The sequence below is a fragment of the Schistocerca cancellata genome, chromosome 2 (assembly GCF_023864275.1).
Source record: "Schistocerca cancellata isolate TAMUIC-IGC-003103 chromosome 2, iqSchCanc2.1, whole genome shotgun sequence".
In the NCBI taxonomy this organism is placed as follows: Eukaryota; Metazoa; Arthropoda; class Insecta; order Orthoptera; family Acrididae; genus Schistocerca; species Schistocerca cancellata.
This window is the reverse complement of record NC_064627.1, coordinates 30,648,449-30,672,884: the sequence shown is the minus strand read 5'-3', so window position 1 is coordinate 30,672,884 and position 24,436 is coordinate 30,648,449. Positions and strand designations below refer to the sequence as shown.

The 24,436-nt window shown below is 44.6% G+C and overlaps 1 protein-coding gene across 1 annotated transcript in view; it reads left to right on the top strand.

The window, feature by feature from the left end:
* The window catches only part of LOC126150433 (PDF receptor-like), a 492,332-nt gene that overhangs the window by 428,029 nt on the left and 39,867 nt on the right, over positions 1-24,436 (top strand). The window contains exon 11 of the mRNA XM_049915877.1: positions 4,893-4,978. Coding sequence (XP_049771834.1) covers positions 4,893-4,978 — 86 coding nt within the window. The remainder of the gene's footprint in view (positions 1-4,892; positions 4,979-24,436) is intronic.

Genomic DNA, 24,436 nt, shown 5'->3' with positions numbered 1-24,436 from the left:
TTTCTAATGCTGCAACTTCTCTGTATACTACAGCATCATCCGCGAAAAGCCGCATGGAACTTCCGACACTATCTACTAGGTCATTTATATATATTGTGAAAAGCAATGGTCCCATAACACTCCCCTGTGGCACGCCAAAGGTTACTTTAACGTCTGTAGATGTCTCTCCATTGATAACAACATTCTGTGTTCTGTTTGCTAAAAACTCTTCAATCCAGCCACACAGCTGGTCTGATATTCCGTAGGCTCTTACTTTGTTTATCAGGCGACAGTTCGGAACTGTACCGAACGCCTTCCTACCTGGGAGGCTGTATCTAATATTTTCTGGGTCTCATGAACAAATAATGCGAGTTGGGTCTCACACGATCGCTGTTTCCGGAATCCATGTTGATTCCTACATAGTAGATTCTGGGTTTCCAAAAACGACATGATACTCGAGCAAAAAACATGTTCTAAAATTCTACAACAGATCGACGTCAGAGATATAGGTCTATAGTTTTGCGCATCTGCTCGACGACCCTTCTTGAAGACTGGGACTACCTGTGCTGTTTTCCAATCATTTGGAACCTTCCGTTCCTCTAGCGATACACGGCTGTTAGAAGGGGGGCAAGTTCTTTCGCGTACTCTGTGCAGAATCGAATTGGTATCCTGTCAGGTCCAGTCGACTTTCCTCTGGTGAGTGATTCCAGTTGCTTTTCTATTCCTTGGACACTTATTTCGATGTCAGCCATTTTTTCGTTTGTGCGAGGATTTAGAGAAGGAACTGCAGTGCGGTCTTCCTCTGTGAAACAGCTTTGGAAAAAGGTGTTTAGTATTTCAGATTTACGCTTGTCATCCTCTGTTTCAATGCCATCATCATCCTGGAGTGTCTGGACATGTTGTTTCGAGCCACTTACTGATTTAACGTAAGACCAGAACTTTCTAGGATTTTCTGTCAAGTGATAGAGGCCTTCGCAGAGAGACTTACAAGTTGGCTCCTATCAGAGAGGTACTTCAACTATTCACAAACAATTAATTGCGAGAAATATCCAAAAACATTTTTCACCTAGTGAATATCTTACTGTTGACGAACAGCTTTTGGCATTTAGAGGAAACTGCCCATTCCATTCAGTCAATAATCCCTCACAAACCAGCAAAGAAAGGGTTAAAAGTTTTTGCTTTGGTTGATGTAAAACCAGCTTATACTTTGAATTTAGAACCGTACGTCGGTAAGCAACCAGAGGGGACCATGTAATGGCAGTAGTTCAGGTGAAGATATTGTTCTTCGAATGGTCGAACTGTTTCAGACGTTAGAATATATTATACTGTGTACGAATATGAAATGTATTATCTTTAGATTTAATAAAAAATCATAAAATCAGTCATGAAGACCGTTCAAAGTATACAAATAGACCGCTTGCTTTGTGGATGACACTTGTCATCAACGCTAGTGACCATGTAACGAATTTTCGCGCGAATAACGGAGGGTTAAAGGGCGAGCTGGTGTCTTTGGACACACCCATTGCTGTGAGCACGGTAGTGACATTTTGACCAGCCTGGATGCGTCCAGCTGCTCGTCCACGATAGTAAGCACTCATATGCTGTCTTGCAGATGTGTTGACGTACCACAGGGAATACCGAACTAATCGTATCCAGAACAAGCTTCGTGAAACACTTCGCTGCATGAACTGCCGAAGGCACAAAGAGCGTTCGTGCAAAAGCTTCGCAGCAGTTGACTCGTTCCGGCCCCTAAATCTCCGTTTACTAAACTTGGCGGTGTGTTCTGTAGCAACTGTCGGTTGTTGTGTAGACGTTTCTTAACAAGTGTCAGTTGTTCGTTGGAAACTGACAATCAGTGTAAAAGTGGCACAGATAATATTTTAAGCGCTTTAAAACAAGCGACAAATGGTGCAGGTGATGAGGGTTAGGTTGCCTGCCTTTGGGTGCATAAAGTTTATTGCAGGACATTTTCTTTAGCCCACCCTCTAGTAACGGATTCGTTTGTAATTTCCGGCTCTATGATTTAGTTACTAAGTGTCTTTGTAATTTTCCATACACTAGAGTGTACTACGGTTTATTAGCTGCTAATATCAGCTTACTATCTGTGACTCGCGGCTGCGCTCGTATGCCAGTTTTTATGATGAGGGATGGTGAGTAAGCCATTATACGAGAAAATATGTCAGGGGCCCTCACGTATCTGCCTGTTCGGGTAACATAATTCGTGATGTGCGCCAGTCTTTTTCATTTTACTTAATGGGGTATACTCTGTAATTTCTCAGAGTACAAGCCATCTGTACATTAAATTTCATCAAAATGCAGGGTGACCCAAAAGTCTGTTAATGTTTGAAAAAGGCACTGATTCGTGGAATAATGCAAGTACCAGGTAAAACTTGACACATGTGCCTGAAATGACACAGATGACTGAAACCAAAAACCGAGTGCAAAACCCGACCAACAAATGGCTCTGGATTGCAAAACGTCATTGACGCCACAGGTGAACACCTATTACGGCAGAATTTGGACTACCGAAAATCCAAGAACTGTCTTGGAAACCTCTTTCCATGATGGGAAGGTCACAGTGTGGTATAGATTTCCCACATCAGTCGTTATCCGACCCTATTTCTTCGAGGAAATGTTGGGTGCTGATTTTAAAACTATTGGCGTGGCAAGTGCGAGGTACGTCGATTTGCTACAGAATGGCATCATCCATAGCCTGGCTGAGAAACACCTGCTGGAAGATGAAGGTTTCTCGGGTCTGCAGCCGGGTGGTACATTTGATATATCGTGAGGTGTCCGGAAGTGTCATACTACCCATCTTCTGGCGAAACGTCGCCATATATCAACGATGCCACCCGGCTGGAGACGCAATAAACCTTTATCAGCAGTATACGCCGGGAAAGCCTACCTGCTGGAAGGTACGACTTTTATGCACGATGCGTTCCGCGTCACATTGCTGCACGTGTAAAGGTCTGTTGTTCACGTAGCCTGGCGAGGATCGCGTGCTGAGCCACCCCTTCCGTCATAGTAGCGTTACGAGGTCTCTAGACGTCAATCCGTGTGATTATTGGTTGTGGAGTTATCTAAAGTCGCAAATCCTCCATGATCGTCAAAAGTCATTAGCAGTTCTAAAAGACTACATCCGAGCGTAATTTCTCACCATACCTACCGACACACTGCCAGTGCTGTTCACAGCATTGTCCCTCAACTACATGTATAGTTGAGGAGTGATGGCCAGCAAATTGAGCCTTTGTTATTATGGATGTCGCCTTTGCTAAAAACCAATCGTTATGCTAATTGTTCCTTTCTTATCAACTGAAGCACCATCTGTTGCTAATTTTGTGTACTTTCTTCGGTTTCCATAAAATCCCATTTAGTCATTTCAAGCGTACGTGTCTTTTTACCTCTCTGACTACGTTATTCCGTGAAGTATTGAATTTTCGAATGTTAACAGAGTTTTGGGTCACTTGTACGTTCAGCGGTTTGGTCGTGAAATCGTAACATACAAACAAACTTTGGGTTTTATAATACTAGTATGGATTAAGGCATGGATCATGTACTCCATTTGTCCAGTACACTACTAGTCTTTTCGTCTACAGCTGTCATCGAGTGTACATGAAGACTACTGCAAGTTAAGTCTTCCGCAGAATTCCGTCCGTAGTTTTCGGAATATCGATGAAGGTTTCACAGTCGCTATATTGTATCAGTATAGTATTATCAAATTTTGAACATTAAACTGTACAGGGTGATTCCTACTAACGTTTAAAAACGCCCTAAGTGACGAAGTTGACGATCAGACAAGTACTGCAGTACAAGACACACGGGGTATCAAATGTCGGGAAATACTCTAAAGGTAGAGTAACGACGCATTTCGGAACATTATACTCATTTACGAGGCCTACGAGAAAGACAGTCTGCGGCGCGTACGTCACGAAGGTAGGCTGAGCTCGCTCGCTCCCTCAACTCATCAGAAAAGCTGCCTTTCTAAACCTGTTAACTCGTAACTGGGTGGGTATGTTCAAACGAGAATTGCATCTTCTTCTGAAATCCATTATTATGGAATTTTACTGTTATTAGTCCTACAATGGTAGAGAGTACGTAGGCGTACTAAAAATTCTTTACGACTGTACTAGGGCACAATAAAATCAAAATCATGTCGAAATGATCATAAGCCGCATGAGGCACCACATCTTGCATGAAACGAGTACTGTTAAGCAAAAGAGAGTAAATGTTACGAACAAGCCGTTATACCTTTTATGTCGCCCGCATCTCGTGGTCGTGCGGTAGCGTTCTCGCTTCCCACGCCCGGGTTCCTGGGTTCGATTCCCGGCGGGGTCAGGGATTTTCTCTGCCTCGTGATGGCTGGGTGTTGTGTGCTGTCCGTAGGTTAGTTAGGTTTAAGTAGTTCTAAGTTCTAGGGGACTGATGACCGTGGCAGTTAAGTCCCATAGTGCTCAGAGCCATTTGAACCATACCTTTTATGTCGAGAATTGATGTTAAAATTTGTTGTTGTAGTAATGCTAATCAGTAAGACTTCATAATAGCAGATTCCTGTAGAAGATGGAATTCTCGTTAGTATGTAGACGCCCAGGTGCGAGTTAAAAGGTTTAGAAACGCATTTTGTATGCTGAGCTGAGCGAGCGAATGAGTTCAGGACTACCTTCGTGACGAACGCACCGCGGCCTGTCTTTCTCGTGGGACGCGACTCATTTACTTGTGACGAAGTGCGGTAAGTTTTGATGTACTGTACTTTGCACATGTTCAACATTTATCATCCACTTTTATGGAATTTGCTGACATCTGCGTCTTATACTAAATTATTTGTCCCAGCGTCATCTACGACGCTTCGGAGGTTTTTAAACGTACTGTATGTGTAGAACCACATGTTATATTTACTAAAGAATTCTTGTCTGCAGTTGAACTTCCTGTTTCTGCTGAACATCATCCGTGTGCTGGTGGTCAAACTTCGGCAGAGTCGCACCAGCGAAATAGAGCAGGCCAGGTGAGTAAAACTAGCCAATATATGACACAACCAGCTGTTAGTAAAGTCCATCAAAATTTAATCGAATCTCATATGTGAATATGAGATTTGCTTCTACGGAACAGTTCTGTTTACTCTTTATTAATGTTATTTACTCTTTTGTAGTTGTAGTTTTTAGCATGTTTGATCTGCAATAGAATTTTAATTATACGGGTAATTGCTTGAATGAAACGAAATTTCAAATACTAGCACAGCTGTTTGCTATGATATTTACTCTGTCTTGTTGGTGCCAATAGATTTACAAAGGACTTCGCTTAGTGGCAAGGCGCTCACATCGAGCCGTATATTAAGGAACGAAAAAATTTAATCTACGTCGCACGGTTAGAAGCATTTAGAGAATATAATGGATGTTAATTTGTAGGTATAGACGAGAAACATTGCCAAGGAAAATCCTCCATAATATGAAAAGTCCACAGAATTTAGACTCGTCAAGTTCGTAAGGAACTAATTATCGAGGTGAACCAGTGTTCAAGGTTTCTTCGACGTTGACCGGTGTCCTCGTCTAGTAACAAAGCTCATGAGAATCCATTGATTCGGTGGCAGTTAACAAATAGTGTTGCCATATCGTATTCTCGCTCTCCACCGGAAAGTGTCATGCATGACATCCGTCAAGAGCAAATCGAAATCTGCCGGCGCACGTAAGGTCTAAAAACTTCTGTTACTAATTGTAATTCTGTATCCTTTATGAGGCTGTGAAATTTTTTGTGGAGCAGGTATGTGATTGCTAGCACCTCTTTCCCCGTTATAACAGCGAGTTATTTTCGAAAAGTCCGCAGCTCGTGGTCGTGCGATAGCGTTCTCGCTTCCCGCATCCGGGTTCCCGGGTTCGATTCCCGTCGGGTTCAGGGATTTTCTCTGCCTCGTGATGACTGGGTGTTGTGTGATGTCCTTAGGTTAGTTAGGTTTAAGTAGTTCTAAGTTCTAGGGGACTGATGACCATAGCTGTTAAGTCCCATAGTACTCAGAGCCATTTGAACCATTTTTCGAAAGTTTTTTTTTCTACGAAGGTGTGAGTGCCTTCGATGCACGTTCTATTGAATGTTTGATTTTATCCCGCCTCCATTTAACAGGATGGAGCCTACGCCGTGCTACAACTCTTTGAGTGCCGCAAAATACCATTAGAGAGAAAGCAAAGAAATTTTTTACTACGTTTCTCGAAGAATTACTGTTGTAAGGAGTGAATTTTTCTAGTGATGATGACCTCCTGACGGTTTGGGACCACGATTGTGTCTTGCTCCCTACATAAATTGGTTTAGGGATTGGTTTAGGAGGATGGAGATGTGTATTCAATGTGACAAAAATAAATTCGTAAAAATTAAATAAGTACAGTTGTAATACAAAACGTTCCTAGTACCCTTTGTATCAAGTTGTCCTTTGAAGACTGAATCTCGCTAAATATCGTGAAAAAACCCTGTTTTTAACTCTGTACAACATAAAACGTGTTCGCAGTTTTTAATATGGCAAACCATCAGCTGTATAATGCAATGATGACAGTGAAAATTTATGCAGTACGAGGACTCGACCCCTTATTTCCCACCTATCGCGAGTGGTCTCCTTCCCATTAGGCTACCCGAGCATGCTAGACCGAAACTTGCATAATATGTTGACAACCATGTGTGTACAGCCTGCGCTCGTACTTCTGTTATGTACAATCCTGTGCTTGGGAGACATTTTGATTGAAAGCCACTTGCTCGGTTTGGCTGATAAATACAGGCATTGCATCGTATTTCCCAACAACGCAGACACTGCAGTATCATACCGACACTGAGCAACGTACCACTAAACAGTCGCACCTGTATGGGAATATACATGATGGACGTACAAGTGCTGGTTGTAGTCACATGGTTGATGACATATGGAAGTTTGGGACTGGCCATAAAGCGGGCACGGTTAACTTAATGATAAGACGACCACTAGCGATAAGTGGGAAATACGGGTTCGAGTCACAGTCCAGTACAAATTTTCATTGTCGTTATTACGTTAGACTGCTGATGGTTGCCCAGAAGCGTTCCATTGTACCTCTGAACAACACAGGCACTGCAGTATCGTAAATAGTTACACCAGCAATTGATGTAACATGTTAATAGGAGTCAGAAAATAGGATAAATTGCTCCACATGTTTACCTGTATATCGTGACGAAAACATGGTATTCTGATACGTCCGCTGGGGCCCACTTTTGTCGACTCACAGTGCCAGTGACCAGGAAGATGGGAAAGTCAGACGTCTTAGGGCGAGCGCCAGAGATACATTCTGTAGAATGAGACTTTCACTCTGCAGCGGAGTGTGCGCTGATATGAAACTTTCTGGCAGATTAAAACTGTGTGCCGAACCGAGACCCGAACGCGGAGCCTTCGCCTTTCGCGGGCAAGTGCTCTACCACTGAGCTACCCAAGCACGACGCACGCCCCGTCCTCACAGCTTTACATCTGCCACTACCTCGTCTCCTACCTTCCAAACTTTGCAGGAGCTCTCCTGCGAACCTTGCCGAACTAGCACTCCTGGAGGAAAGGATATTGCGGAGACATGGCTGAGCCACAGCCTGGGGGATGTTTCCAGAATGAGATCTTCACCCTGCAGTGGAGTGTGCGCTGATATGAAACATCCTGGCAGATTAAAACTTTGTGGCGGGCCTAGACTCGAACTCGGGACCTTTGCATTTCGCGGGCAATCTGTCAGGAAGCTTCATATCAACCCACACTCCACTGCAGAGTGAAAATCTCATTCTGGAAACATCCCCCAGGCTGTGGCTAAGTGATGTCTCCGCAATATCCTTTCTTCCAGGAGTGCTAGTTCTGCAAGATTCGCAGGAGAGCTTCCGTAAAGTTTGGAAGGTAGGAGACATGGCACTGGCAGAAGTAAAGCTATGAGGAAGGGGCGTGAGTCGTGCTTGGGTAGCTCAGATGGTAGAGCACTTGCCCGTGTAAGGCAAAGATCCCGAGTTCTAGTCTGGATCCGGTACACAGTTTTAATCTGTCAGGAAGTTTCATGCATTCTGTAACCACTCAGGTGGTCGGCTGTAGAATGCCCTCGCCTCGCTTAAAACTGGACACATTGCAAAGAGCCTAGTGGACATTGATAAGATTGCCGGAAACTGATGGACCGCTGTAGCCATTGGTGCAGATCATAGACATAAAAGAGCTCAGAATTCACACAGGGAGGCGTGTGAGCCTAAACAACTACGGAAGAAATATGCCTGCTTAAAACATATCAACAGATTCTTTGACGAAGCACCAAGATGAGAATGTCCGGGCTTCATGCACGGTTAGCCGTTACAAAGAAGTCGATTGTGGTTACTTTGACAGCAACTTAGAAATGCAGAGAAACATCCGACAATGTGCGATCAATGCTCGGAATAGCCATGACAGTGACAACAGGAGAAATACGCGAATTCTCGAGTCACACAGTATCCCACGCAAGCAAGGAGAGTTCCATCTGTCACTGGGAGCCGTAGTCACGAGACGGCGATCAGCCGTTGGGCAGCATTGCAAATTTAGTCCACCAGCGACAACTCCATGAGGAGAAAATTTCGAGGAGTTAGTGAGCTTAGGAGAGTGACGAGAAGGAAAGATGAGAGACAGTGAGACTGAGCGGAAGCGACAGTACCTGAGGGCCACATTGCCTACCATCCGCCTTCCGACTCCATGATAACGCTGCTTCGGCTACGATAGCACACGGCGTATGTTACGGGCCTTCGCTACATAGCCGCGGGCCACCTAAGACAGCTTCCGGCTCGCCATTGCACAGTTCCGAAATGACGGGTTGTCCAGATCAGCGCCTACCGCCGTCATCACGATAAATGAATAAAAAGAATGGTGAGATGATTCAGTCCCTCTCGTTCCGCTTAATAAATCAGTAATCTCCAAGCTTAGTCAATTCGGCCCTGAAATTTGTAATACTTTGTTTTGTTTTGGGTGTAAGCACTACTAAAAGAAATGCTTTCATTTCATGTTTTACTCACTTAAACAATCTGTTCCACTAGCTTTTCAATCCCTTAATCGCTTAGCGCTTTGCTCTTTGAGTTTCCTTGATTATTGATGCCGCTTACTCTGTGGCTCCCAACGCAGGGCAATATAGATACGTAGTAATCTGCATCTCAATTCGTGCAAGAGATCAAAGAATTTTCAATTCACTACTGTCTGGTACACAGTGTCGGTCCATTCCGTTATTAATCTTCATGTAATTTCACGTCAGAGAGGAGAATTTTTCAGTCCACTACAAAATACACAGAAGCGAGAAAGAAACTCGTATAGGCATGCGTATTCAAATACAGAGATACGTTAACAAACAGAATACGGCGCTACAGTCGGCAACGCCTATATAAGGTAACAAGTGTCTGGCGCAGTTGTTAGATCCGTTACTGCTGTTACAACGTGATGTTACAGTCGGCGCACGAGCGATGGGCCCAGCGTCACCGAGGAAGTGATGAAGTGGGCAATTTTCCCGTACGACCATTTCACAAGCGTACCGGAATATGAGAAATTTGGTAAAACATAAAATCTCCGACATCGGTGCAGCCGGGTAAAGAAGAGAATCGTTCAATGTCTAAAAAACGAGAGGGTAGTGCAAAAACCGTTCGAACCCTTCCAGATATCGCTGCTGTTTTCTGACATGTTCCACATCCTGGAGGACCTCCTCACTACGGATCAATTGGAATGAAAGTAAATCTAATCTAATCTAATCAACGTGGCAGAAGTGCAACCCCCATCCACAAAGTGCTGCAGATTTCAATGCTGGGCCATCAACAGGTGTCAGCGTGTGAACCACTCAACGAAACATCATCGACGTGAGCTTTGGGAGCATAAGGCGCACTCGTGTGCCCTTGAAGACTGCACGACACAAAGATTTACGCCTAGCCTGGGCCCGTCAACGCCGAGGTTTAATTGTTGATGACTGATAACATGTTGCCTGGTCGGACGAGGCTCATTTCAGGTTGTATCTAGAGGATGGACGTGTACCGGTATGGGGACAACCTCATGAATCCATGCATGTCAGGAGGGGACTGTTTAAGCTGGTGGAGGCCCGGTAATGGAGTGTGGCGTGTGCAGTTGGGGCCCTTATACGATACGTCTAGATCTGACTATGACTCCGACAGGTGACACGTACGTAAATATCCTGTCTGATCGCCTCCATCTAATCATCTCGATTCAGAAGTTCCAGTAAGACAACCCACACGTCCAGAATTGCTACATAGTGGCTCCAGGAACACTCTTCGCAGTTCAAACACTTCCGCTGGCCACCAGACTCCCCAGACACGAACTTTATTGAGCATATCTGGGATGCTGTACTACGTGCTGTTGAGATAGACCTCCAACCCCTCGTACTCTTACGGATTTAGGAACAGACCTGCAGGATTGATGGTGTCAGTTCCCTCGAGCACTATTTCAGGCATTAGTCTAGTTTATGCCAAGTGGTGTAGCGGCACTTAGGCCGATGTGCCAGTTTCTTTGACTCCTCAGACTATATCATTACAAGCAATGCATTACAGTCTGATAAGAAGAGTGATATCCAACCTACAACACTAAAAGGAGAGTGACCTTTTGCACCCTTTATTAAAGCTGTTGGCGGCTCAGAAAAGAGTTCAATATCCGTCAATAAAAAATTCTTGATCATTTTTCCAATGACATAAGATGTCTGACTGGTAGCAAAGCAAGTTTTAAATCTAGACTAACATCAGTTCTTCTACAGAACACTGTATATTGCATAGTCAAATTTTTGTTTACAAGCTGGTAGCATGTGAAAAAACACAACGTTTTAAATTTGGTTACTTGAGTAGGACTAAAGAATAATTTTGTCTACAATATTAAGGAAAGATAGAGAAAAGATAGATGCTGTTGACATTCCAACCTGGGCTTCGTTTGGTTGTTGATGTTAAAGGTAATCATGTAAATGTGTCCTGTGAACTAACTCGTCCTTCGTCCCCTCGAAGAAAAAAAGAAGGAAAAAGTACAGTTATTCTCTGGAACTCTAGCTAGCTAACTGACTAACTTAATAACTTTCCTGGGCAGTACGTCAGCAGGGTATTAGAGTTTTCCTTAACAACAAAAGAGTAGGGACTCAAGTGGAGGTAATACTGACGTTCCCAAGGGATTTTTGTAGTTCACCCAGATTTTATTTAACCCCTGGAGCTGTTACTGAATAGAATGTACCCTTTTTGAGTTTTAAGAGAATGAAACATAGACACACACTGGGCAATTGGAAAAAAACTTACAGGGTAGCCAGTGAAACGAGTGGTTTGGAGATGGCCTTGACAGCTGGAATGTGAGTGGTGGGGGTAACAGTGGCCGGCTCCGTTCTACCTGCACGTCCCGCCATTTAGTTGCGATGGATCGTTGGATAGGTGAACATCGCAGCTACGCGGTAAAAGCGTATTATACGAATGGTGAGAGTTTGGTGAAAACACGACGTGCTTTTCGACGCCATTTCAACATACCGCGCAACCGGCCTGTTCCCTCGGATAAGGCAATTCGTTCGTGGATAGACAACCTTGAACAAACTGGATCAATGTCTAAAAAACGAGAGGGTAGTGTAAAGACCGTTCGAACCCTTCCAGATATCGCTGCTGTTTAACAGGCAATGCTCAAAAGTCCACGCCGATCTGCCAAACAACATACTCTACGTCTTGGAATAAGTAACACTTCGGTGAGAAGGATTCTTAGTCAAGATTTACATTTTCACCCGTACAAAATACAGATTGTGCAATCTCTCAAACCAAGAGACTATCAGAAACGATTACAATTTTGTGAGGAAATGGCCAGAAGACATGAAGAAAATGAGCGACCAAGTAAACCACATGCGGATGAGCGATGAGGCGCATTTCCACCTCTCTGGTTTTGTTAATAAAAAGTTCAGATACTGGTCGGAGGAAAACCCTGGCGCACTTCATGAAACGCCTCTTCATGCTCAAAAAGTGACGGTTCGGTGCGCAATGTCGGCAAGAGGAATCATAGGCCCATTTTTCTTCGAGGATATGCATGGAAGTGCTGGACTGTTATCTCTGTGCGTTACGTTGCGATGATCCTGAACTTTCTTACGCCAGAACTCGCCCGTTTTCCAGTGAATGAACACACAATGTTCCAACAAGATGGGGCAGCAAGCCACACTGCAAGAGTTGCCATGAATGCTGTGACTGCTTTGTTTCCAGGCGGCGTCATTTCCCGAAACGGGGATATCCCTTGGCCCCCTCGCTCTCCAGATTTGACAACCTGCGACTTTTTACTATGGAGTTATTTAAAACACGAGTTTTTCAGATCGATCCACCCGGAACTATCCCAGCCCTAAAACAACGAATTCGGGACGAAGTTGAAGGAATAGCAGTCAATATCCTGCAAAATGTCATGGGAAACTTCCAGGCCTTGCTGCAGAAGTGTATTGATTCCAATGGAGGACATCTGGCAGTGTTATATTTAAAAAAAATTTTACTTATTGTACAGTAAATGGCTACATTTATAACCATTAAATTAAAGAATTGGTTACTTATTTAAATCTTCCCGTTTCACTGGCTAACCCTCTATGACAAAACGAACTGGGTTATGAGGTGAACCTTAGCAAGAGCACGCTGGTAACGCATGTGATATGTAACGTTCTTTCGTTGACGATAATGTCGCCTGAATATATCTCAAACACCAAGGTATTATGAATGTATTGAACGAACCTTTGAAATCGCTCACTGGCTACTGCAAACGGTAAGCTCTCAGATTAGCATATTTGAAATATCGTGTTCATTTCCGAAAGCCGCTTAGATTATATCTATCCTTACAGAGAGAAAGTTGGAAATAAGCGGCAAGCAGAAAGAGTTTTTCCAAACGCTCACCTACTTTGAATCTAGCATAGGGGGAATCAGTCAAACTACTGCTCGTGTCTCGATGGTGGCTTTTAAATCTCAGTGCAACGGCAGTATTCATTTCGAAGTTTTAATCACTGCGAATCGAGCAACCCACATTCAGTAAGCTAGCAGTCTTGTTACTTGCTGGGAAACTGAGCAGTCTCCGTCGGATTTTATTCTGGCTTTTACCGACTGTTGACTGGGAAGAGCTCGAAATAGTTTTGCCAATGTTCGTTGTAACTGCTAAGATTATAGCACCCTTGTATGTGTATTTAAATGAAGTGAAAGCCAAACCTGAAACAAATTAAGTCAAAAAATATTATTTTACAGGAAATTCTGCAGTAATCAAACATAGTCTGTAGCTTTATTAGAGTAGTTGCCCGTTTGGTGTTAATAAGCGCCGTTGAGCTACCTGTAAGTTTGAGAAAGCAGTTGTAATTAATTACACATGTTTTGGAAATGACGCTGACGTTCTCTTGTCCACGCGAAATGTAACAGATGGGTGGCCTATCTACACTCCTGGAAATGGAAAAAAGAACACATTGACACCGGTGTGTCAGACCCACCATACTTGCTCCGGACACTGCGAGAGGGCTGTACAAGCAATGATCACACGCACGGCACAGCGGACACACCAGGAACCGCGGCGTTGGCCGTCGAATGGCGCTAGCTGCGCAGCATTTGTGCACCGCCGCCGTCAGTGTCAGCCAGTTTGCCGTTTCATACGGAGCTCCATCGCAGTCTTTAACACTGGTAGCATGCCGCGACAGCGTGGACGTGAACCGTATGTGCAGTTGACGGACTTTGAGCGAGGGCGTATAGTGGGCATGCGGGAGGCCGGGTGGACGTACCGCCGAATTGCTCAACACGTGGGGCGTGAGGTCTCCACAGTACATCGATGTTGTCGCCAGTGGTCGGCGGAAGGTGCACGTGCCCGTCGACCTGGGACCGGACCACAGCGACGCACGGATGCACGCCAAGACCGTAGGATCCTACGCAGTGCCGTAGGGGACCGCACCGCCACATCCCAGCAAATTAGGGACACTGTTGCTCCTGGGGTATCGGCGAGGACCATTCGCAACCGTCTCCATGAAGCTGGGCTACGGTCCCGCACACCGTTAGGCCGTCTTCCGCTCACGCCCCAACATCGTGCAGCCCGCCTCCAGTGGTGTCGCGACAGGCGTGAATGGAGCGACGAATGGAGACGTGTCGTCTTCAGCGATGAGAGTCGCTTCTGCCTTGGTGCCAATGATGGTCGTATGCGTGTTTGGCGCCGTGCAGGTGAGCGCCACAATCTCGTAGACCGGCAAGGGAACTTGCTGTTCCAACAGGACAATGCACGTCCGCATGTATCCCGTGCCACCCAACGTGCTCTAGAAGGTGTAAGTCAACTACCCTGGCCAGCAAGATCTCCGGATCTGTCCCCCATTGAGCATGTTTGGGACTGGATGAAGCGTCGTCTCACGCGGTCTGCACGTCCAGCACGAACGCTGGTCCAACTGAGGCGCCAGCTGGAAATGGCATGGCAAGCCGTTCCACAGGACAGCATCTCTACGATCTCCATGGGAGAATAGCAGCCTGCATTGCTGCGAAAGGTGGATATACACTGTACTAGTGCCGACATTGTGCATGCTCTGTTGCCTGTGTCTATGTGCCTATGGTTCTGTCAGTGTGATCATGTGATGTATTTGACCCCAGGAATGTGTCAATAAAGTTTCCCCCTCCTGGGACAATGAATTCACGGTGTTCTTATTTCAATTTCCAGGAGTGTATGTCAATGCAGCGTTATTTTTTGACGAAGCAACGCCGAGATAGGCAGTGCTGATGCCGCCTTTCGCAATTACGGCATACACTAATGACGTGTGTTCAATCGTTATTAAAGTACAGACACTTTCATCTGACTTGAACTTAAAAGCAATATAAACTTGACGACATTACGGATAGATAATACACTGTGTGATCAAAAGTATCCTGACACACTAAAAAAACATACGTTTCTCATATTAGGTGCACTGTGCTGCCACCTACTGCCAGGTACTCCGTATCAGCGACCTCAGTACTCATTAGATATCGTGAGAGAGCAGAATGGGGCGCTCCGCGCAATACAAGGACTGCCGCGCAGGTAGCCGCGCGGTCAGGGGCGTCTTGTCACGGTACGCGCGGCTCTCCCCGTTTGAGGTTCGAGTCCTCCCTCGGACGTGTGTGTGTGTGTGTGTGTGTTGTCCTTAGCGTAAGTTAGTTCAAGTTACCATAAGACCATACCACAAATTTACAAACTCACGGACTTCAAACGTGGTGAGGTGATTGGGTGTCAGCTGTGTCATACGTCTGTACGCGAGATTTTCACACTGCTAAACATCCCTAGGTCCACTGTTTCCGAAGTGATAGCACAAGAGCGTACAGGCCGACCTCGTCTGTTGACTGACGTAGACCGCCGACGCTTGAAGCGGGTCGTAATGTGTAACAGGCAAACATCTGTCCAGACCACCACACAGGAATTCCAAACTGCATCAGGATCCACTACAAGTACTAGGGCGGTTAGGCGGGAGGTGAGAAAGGTTGGATTTCGTGGTCGAGTGGCTGCTCATAAGCCACACATCTCGTCAGTAAATGCCAGACGACGCCTCGCTTGGTGTAAGGAGGGTAAACATTGGACGACTGAACAGTGGAAAAAAGTTGTGTCGAGTGACGAATGAGGTTAGACATCGTGGCGATCCGATGACAGGTCGTGGCTATGGCGAATGGCCGGTGAACGCCATCTGCCAGCGCATGTAGTGCCAAAAGTAAAGTTCGGAGTTGGTGGTATTATGTTGTGGACGTGTTTTTCATGGAGGGGGCTAACATCCCTTGTTGTTTTTTGTGGCGCTATCACAGCACAGGCCTACGTTGGAGTTTTAAGCATCTTCTTGCTTCCCACTGTTGATGAGCATGTCGGGGATGGGGATTGCATGTTTCAACACGATCGAGCACCTTTTCATAATGCACGGCCTGTGACGGAGTCATTACACGACATTAACATCCCTGTAATGGACTGGCCTGCGCCGGCCACGTTGGCCGTGCGGTTCTAGGCGCTTCAGTGTGGAACCGCGCGATCGCTACGGTCGCAGGTTTGAACCCTGCCTCGGGCATGGATGTGTGTGATGTCCTTAGGTTAGTTAGGTTTAAGTAGTTCTCAGTTCTAGGGGACTGGTGACCTCAGATGTTAAATCCCATAGTGCTCAGAGCCATGTGAACCATGTGACTGGCCTCAACAGCGTCTGGACATTAATTCTATAGAACACCTTTGGGACGTTAGGGAACGCCGATTCCGTAGCAGGCCTTACCGACCGACATCGATACCTCTCTCTCCTCAGTGCAGAACTCCGTGAAGAAAGGGCTGCCATTCACCAATAAACTTTCCAGCACCTGATTGAACGTATTCCTGCTAGAGTGGAAGCTGTCATCAAGGCTAAGGGTGGGCCAACACCATACTGAATTCCAGCATTACCGATACAGGGCGCCACGAACTTGTGAGTTATTTTCACCCAGGTGTCCGGATACTTTTGATCACATTGCGTATCTGCGGCGTATTTGTTTTACTGGGCCTTTAGTTGATGAAGAGAAGACGCATAATATTTGTTTTCTTTTTTTTTTTTTTTTTTTTGGAACCGTCAAACTAAGATTTCTCGCTACTACAGGCTGTTACAAAGTATACATCACATTCCACAAGACTATTTGTATCAGTAAATACCATGCATGGTGTGCACTCCACTATCACAGTTGCAGGTTGACTGTATAACGGCTTCCTGTGACAACAAAAATTGATTTCCGTACTTCATATAATTGTTGACCGAATTTAAAAATTTGAAACGCTGTCGTAATCTTCCCGGGAGGACATACAGTCTTACATTACAAGTTTAACAAAATATAAGCCGAACACTGAAGTACAAAACTGTAAATGTGTTGGAGTAACGTTAATTCACGGCGCTCAAATTGCCCAGACCAGTTTCATCCATTGTTTCAGAATAGGAGCAGTTGGCGACTTTCAACAAACTTTACACGTAATTTTACTCCCCAGGTTAAATAATGAAAGGAAGATGGCTTACAGATTACTATATTTTGGCTATACCATTTCAGCATCTACAATGACGTCTTAACTTATTCCTTCTTCACTGCTATCACTACAGTATCCAGAAGTACCAGTGGATGTACCTACAAACATACAACATAAGCCAAAAAAAAAAAGCCGCACTACTTAGGAATCCTCTGAATGCTGCATAACTCGGAAGATATAATTTACATACACAGATAAGGAATGGTTACAGTTTGAGATGGAAATGTCGTGTGACTAGGGCCTCCCGTCGGTTATACCGTTCGCCGAGTGCAAGTCCTTCGATTTGATGCCACTTCGGCGACTTGCGCATCAATGGGGATGAAATGATGGTGATTAGAACAAGAGAACTCCGAGTCCCTGAGCGAAGAAAATCTCCGACCCAGCCGGGAATCGAACCCGGGCCCTGAAGTTGACAATCTGTCGCGCTGACCACTCAGCTACCGGGGGCGGGCAGTTTGAGATAAACTGGATGATTTGTACATAGAAAGAGCATTACAAATTGAGAAAACCGTTAACGCGTTGGTCCACCAATGTGCCAACTGGACATAATTTGGCACGTTATCCCACAGGAGGATATCTAGCAGCTCTATCAATCAATGTCAAGCCAAATAACTGTATGGCATTCATTGACAGAGTTGTTGTATGTCCTCCTGAGAGATATTGTGATAAAATTATGTACTGCTGGCGCGTTACAACGTCATAACCCCGGGCTGGGTGCAGGGTATTGTAGATAAGGATACAAACATTCCCAATTGGAAAGAGATTCGGCGACATTGCTGGCCAAGTCAGGCTTTCGCATGCGCGAGCAGAAGCAGTAAGAATTCTCACCGTGTGCGGGCAGGCATTACCTTGCTGAAATGTAAGCCCAGGATGGCTTGCTATGAAGGGCAACAAAACGAAGCGTAGATTATCGTTGACGTACCGCTGCGCTATCAGGTTACGGTGGATGACAACCAAAGGGATTGTGCTATAAAGGATATGGCACATCATACCATTACTCCCAGTTGTTAGGTCGTGCGGCAGGTGAAACTCAGATTGCTATCCGTCTGGAGTGTCTCCCGGCACGTCTTCGGCCTGATGTCTCATTGACTGGAGTAGAACTGTTTTCATTGATGAGTCCCGTTTCTCACCGAGCCCCTAAGTTTGGTGACGGTAACCACGACTTGAGAGAGTACCGCACCACAGCAGATAACCCGCCCTCGAAACACTCATAGTGCATCAGCTGTATCGTTTGGCAGTACGAACTATGTCGAGTTCCGCAAGGGACCGCAGCTACCCACCCAAGGGAATCACGTCCGTGGATAGCGATTGGTCGGCGCCCCTTAGATACCGGAGAACTGATCTGAGGCGGTCAGTTCTGTTCAGGGGGCCGAATCAAGTACAGTGTCCAGTTACAGCCGAGTCTACAAGCTGCAGCATTCGCACGTCGTCAGCCGAGACTCAGGCTTCGCAGGCATTGTAGGCCAACCCTAGACTCTACGTAGGCAACATCCAGAATCACAGTGACAGGACTTTCACATTTTATGGGGATTATAACAATTTCAACCGCCCACACGTCTAAATCTGCTGTACATTTCACAAGAAGAAGCATCATTTGAGTATATCTTCATATTTACTGAATACCTTTTTATAACTATCTGTGCCACCCCATGAACCATGGACCTTGCCGTTGGTGGGGAGGCTTGCGTGCCTCAACGATACAGATAGCCGTACCGTAGGTGCAACCACAACGGAGGGGTATCTGTTGAGAGGACAGACAAACGTGTGGTTCCTGAAGAGAGGCAGCAGCCTTTTCAGTAGTTGCAGGGGCAACAGCCTGGATGATTGACTGATCTGGCTCTGTAATAGTAACCAAAACGGCCTTGCTGTTTTGGTACTGCGAACGGCAGAAAGCAAGGGGAAACTACAGCCGTAATGTTTCACGACGGCATGCAGCTTTACTGTATGATTAAATGATGATGGCGTCCTCTTGGGTAAACTATTCCGGAGGTAAAATAGTCCCCCTTTCGGATCTCCGGGCGGGGACTACTCAAGAGGACATCGTCATCAGGAGAACAAAAACTGGCGTTCTACGGATCGGAGCGTGGAATGTCAGATCCCTTAATCGGGCAGGTAGGTTAGAAAATTTAAAAAGGGAAATGGATAGGTTAAATTTAGATATAGTAGGAATTAGTGAAGTTCGGTGGCAGGAAGAACAAGATTTTTGGTCAGGTGCATACAGGGTTATAAATACAAAATCAATTAGGGGTAATACAGGACTAAGTTTAATAATGAATAAAAAAAACAGCATAGTGAACGCATTATTGTGGCCAAGATAGACACGAAGCCCACACCTACTATAGTAGTACAAGTTTATATGCCAACTAGCTCTGCAGATGATGAGGAAATTGATGAAATGTATGATGCGATAAAAGAAAGAATTCAGGTAGTGAAGGGAGATGAAAATTTAATACTCATGGGTGACTGGAATTCGACAGTAGGAAAACAAAAAGAAGGAAACGTAGTAGGTGAATATGGACTGGGGTTAAGAAATGAAAGTGGAAGCCGCCTGGTAGAATTTTGCACAGAGCATAACTTAATCATAGCTAACACTTGGTTCAAGAATCATGAAAGAAGGTTGTATACAGTAGAGATCCCCGGAGATACTAAAAGGTTTCAGATAGATTATATAATGGTAAGACAGAGAATTAGGAACCAGATTCTAAATTGTAAGACATTTCCAGGAGCAGATGTGGACTCTGACCACAATCTATTGGTTATGAACTGTAGATTGATACTGAAGAAACTGCAAAAAGGTGGGAATTTAAGGAGATGGGACCTGGATAAACTGAAAGAACTAGGGAGTGTACAGAGTTTCAGGGAGAGCATAAGAGAATAATTGCCAGAAATGGGGGAAAGAAACACAGGAGAAGAAGATTGGGTAGCTTTGAGGAAAGAAATAGTGAAGGCAGCAGAGGATCAACTAGGTAAAAAGACGAGGGCTAGTAGAAATCCTTGGGTAACAGAAGAGACATTGAATTTAATTGATGAAAGGAGAAAATATAAAAATGCAGCAACTGAAGTAGGCAAAAAGGAATACAAGCGTCTCAAAAATGAGATCGACAGGAAGTGCAAAATGGCTAAGCAGGGATGGCTAGAGAACAAATGTAAGGATGTAGAGGCTTATCTCACTAGGGGTAAGATAGACACTGCCTACAGGGAAATTAAAGACACCTTTGGAGAAAAGAGAACCACCTGCATGAATATCAAGAGCACAGATGGAAACCCAATTCTCAGCAGAGAAGAGAAAGCAGTAAGGTGGAAGGAGTATATATAGGGTCTATACAAGGGCGACGTACTTGAGGACAATATTTTGGAAATGCAAGAGAATGTAGATGAAGACGAAATGGAAGATACAATACTGCGTGAAGAGTTAGACAGAGCACTGAGAGACCTGAGTCGAAACAAGGCCCCGGGAGTAGACACATTCCATTAGAACTACTGACAACCTTGGGAGAGCTAGTCCTGACAAAACTCTACCATCTGGTGAGCAAAATGTTTGAGACAGGCGAAATACCCTCAGACTTCAAGACGAATATAATAATTCCCAAAGAAAGGGGGCGTTGACAGATGTGAAAAGTACGGAACTGTCAGTTTAATAAGTCAAGGCAGCAAAATACTAACGCGAATTCTGTACAGACGAATGGAAAAACGGGTAGAAGCAAACCTCGGGGTAGATCAGTTTGGATTTCGTAGAAATACTGGAACACGTGAGGCAATACTCACCCTACGAATTATCTTAGAAGAAAGATTAAGGAATGGCAAACCTACGTTTCTAGCATTTGTAGACTTAGAGAAAGCTTTCGGCAATGTTGACTGGAATACTTTCTTTCAAATTCTGAAGGAGGCAAGGGTAAAATACAGGGAGCGAAAGGCTATTTACAATTTGTACAGAAACCAGATGGCAGTTATAAGAGTCGAGGGACATGAAAGGGAAGCAGTGGTTGGGAAGGGAGTGAGACAGGTTTGGATCCTCTCCCCGATGCTATTCAATCTGTATATTGAGCAAGCAGTGAAGGAAACGAAAGAGAAGTTCGGAGTAGGTATTAAAATAAAAACTTTGAGGTTCGCAGATGACATTGTAATTCTATCAGAGACAGCAAAGGACTTGGAAAAGCATTTGAACGGAGTGGACAGTGTCTTGGAAGAAGGGTATAAGATGAACATCAACAAAAGCAAAACGAGGATAATGGAATGTAGTCGAATTAAGTCGGGTGATGCTGCGGGAATTAGATTAGGAAATGAGACACTTAAAGTAGTAAGGGAGTTTTGCTATTTGGGGAGCAAAATAACTGATGATGGTCGAAGTAGAGAGGATTTAAAATGAAGACTGGCAATGGCAAGAAAAGCGTTTCTGAAGAAGAGAAATTTGTTAACATCGAGTATAGATTTAAGTGTCAGGAAGTCGTTTCTGAAAGTATTTGCATGGAGCGTATGTATGGAGGTATGTATGGAAGTGAAACATGGACGATAACAAGTTTAGACCAGAAGAGAATAGAAGCTTTCGAAATGTGGTGCTGTAGAAGAATGCTGAAGATTAGAGGGGTAGATCACGTAACTAATAAGGAGGTGTTGAATAGAATTGGGGAGAAGAGGAGTTTGTGGCACAACTTGACTAGAAGAAGGGATCGGTTGGTAGGACATGTTCTGAGGCATCAAGGGATCACCAGTTTAGTACTGGAGTGTAGCATGGAGGGCAAAAATCGTAGAGGGAGACCAAAAGATGAATACACTAAGCTGACTCAGAAGGATGTAGGCTGCGGCTGGTACTGGGAGATAAAGAGGCTTGCACCGGATAGAGTAGCATGGACAGCTGCATCAAACCAGTCTCAGGACAGTAGACCACAACAACAACAACTATCTGTGAGGAATCTTTGTGATTGAAGGTAACCTACGCCGTCCTCCTGCATTCCCAACATGAAGACCAGCGAGGACGTTTCTGGTGTCATCAGGGACAACGGTGGGGTACCAATCTGTCGCCCTCTATATGGCCCGACAATCAGGAGTGATGGTCAGGGGTGCCTCTTCATTTCATATCAGGACTCCTTTGAATGTCATCAGCGGATTCCCTATAGCGCAGCGGTACGTAGACTATATTCTACCCTCCATTTTGTTGCCCTTCATTGCGAGCGATCTTGGACTTATATTTCAACAAGACAATGCCCATCTGTACGCGGCGAGAGTTTCTACTACTTCTCTTAGTGCCTACCAAAATCTAACTTGGCCAGCAAGTTCGCTGAATCTCCCCCCCACTGAGAATGATCCGCGTACTATGGGCAGGGCCCTGCAAACATCTCGACCTCTTGAAAATGGAGTGTGTCAGTTGGACAGAATTTGGCGCTATCCCTCAGGAGGACATCTAACAGCTGAGCCATTGCCAAACCAAATAGTTGCTTGCGTAAGGAACATAAGTGCAGTAACGCATTATTGGCGAGCTCATTTTGTGAAGCTGTTTCTATTGAACAAATCATTCAACTTTTCTGGAATTGTATTCATATGTTTACCTGTGTATGTCCATCACATATATCTATGTCTGTCCCATTCTGACAATTCCTTCGTGCTGAAACGTTTCTCTCTCTTCTTGTGGTGCAGATCTTCTTGTTGTGTCCGTCATTCGCAACTTGAAAACTGTAAGTTACTTTCTTGAAAACTGTAAGTTACTTTCTCTCTCTCTCTCTCTCTGTTCGTAATCGCATAACAAACAGATAAATAAATTACGATTTACGGTTTGCAGATGACAAGTTGTATATTGTGTAGCAGAGTAGCTACCAATATTAATGGACAATAACATCATGTAAGGTATGTTAACTAATGCATATATCCAAGTTTCGCCAATTAAGCTATAAATTGGAACTTTGACATAATTTTATAAACAACACAAATGTTAATATGTAACGACAATTTTACAGTTAAAAATAAAAATTAAATCCACTGATGATAGCACAAATGTGCTCAAACATGTATGGGTGAAACGAAACAGAAAAAAGGGGTCTTGCATAAGTTGGAATCCTCATCCCGTTTCTCTCTCTATCTCTCTGTCTTCTTTTTCGCTCAAACCAAAGTTGTGCATTAGCTGTCAGCCTTAGATCACATTATCAGTTAGTATTAACTGAGGAACGATTCAGCGAAAAGCAGGTGTTGATTTAGTATGTGCCAAATTATCCCGCAAATGCTAATTCAGCTCTAATGCTACAAGGTGCAAGAGACGCGTTGTGCAACGGTGAGCAGTGCGGACTTTACCGTTAAAATTCCGAGAATGGGTGCTCACCGAAGACGCAGCCAATGTATTGCTTCCGGCAAGAACCAAGGTAAATTGACAACAGTTGGGAAGTGATTCTAGGGTATTTTCGTATAAGGGAGCCACGGTCTCCAGTGGTTCGTTACATGGTGATACCATATTTACGACGTATACGGTATGTTACCCCAGTTACAGTTACCTTTCTTTCTGGGAAAGTATACTGAAAACAGCGAAAAATCCCGCAAAATACGATCACCAATGAGGTTCCTCTTCAGTGGCTACGTGAAGAGCCTAGTTTACGATACTAATGTCGATAACAGTTGCACCTGGTTGCTAGGATTGTCGTAGCCACGGAACAAGTACTCCATTCTTCTGAGAGCCTTGAATGTGTCACACAGTTGATGCTCCGTCAGTGTGCTCTTTTCCATGATCATTATGGCCGACATTTTGAACAAGACCTGCAAGGGAACAGCTCCGGAACTGTGACGTAGTACACTCTACGCTGACTGTCCAGAGTTAACACACTGTAATAAAATGTTACTTGTATAATAGTGTATTACTGGCTTCTTTACTGTTGTGAAGATATGTTCACAGAAAAGAGTTAATGGAGATAACGAACTAAGTAAATCAACTCTGTATTAGTACTCTGTAATGAGCCAACGGAAATCGTAGGACGCATGTACCAAAATACTTAGGAAATATTCCAGAACAACGACTAATACTGCCAGTGAGGCTCGGGTTCACCCTACGTATTTCTCGAAAAGACCTTACGAGCATACAGAGCAGCTTTCGATCTCTCTCCTTGCACTGTTCATCACAGAAGCTGGCAAAGTGGGAAATGACGATGGTAAGTGAAGTAACTTGTGCAACATACAGTCAGATAGCTTCCTGAGCTAAAACGTGGGTGTAGATCTAGAGGCAGTGCCTAGCAGTGTCGTAATAATGAATGTAGACGTCTCATCTGGCATCTCATTGCCCCGTTCGACCGCAGTGTAATACTTAACACTTTAAACTACACACCTATCTACTTGATTTACTTTGTGACATCGTTTTGGGGACAATTGGACTGCCTATTAAAGTGAAATATTTTTCCTCTGCATGATTGAAGTTCTGAAACTTATTTGAGGCATACTTCTTCACAATAGCAGTATCGTACACACATGGGCACAGTTGCCCTGATTAGTTAGTGGATTTGTGGTGGGTACACACCTCCAACACTGCTGTCG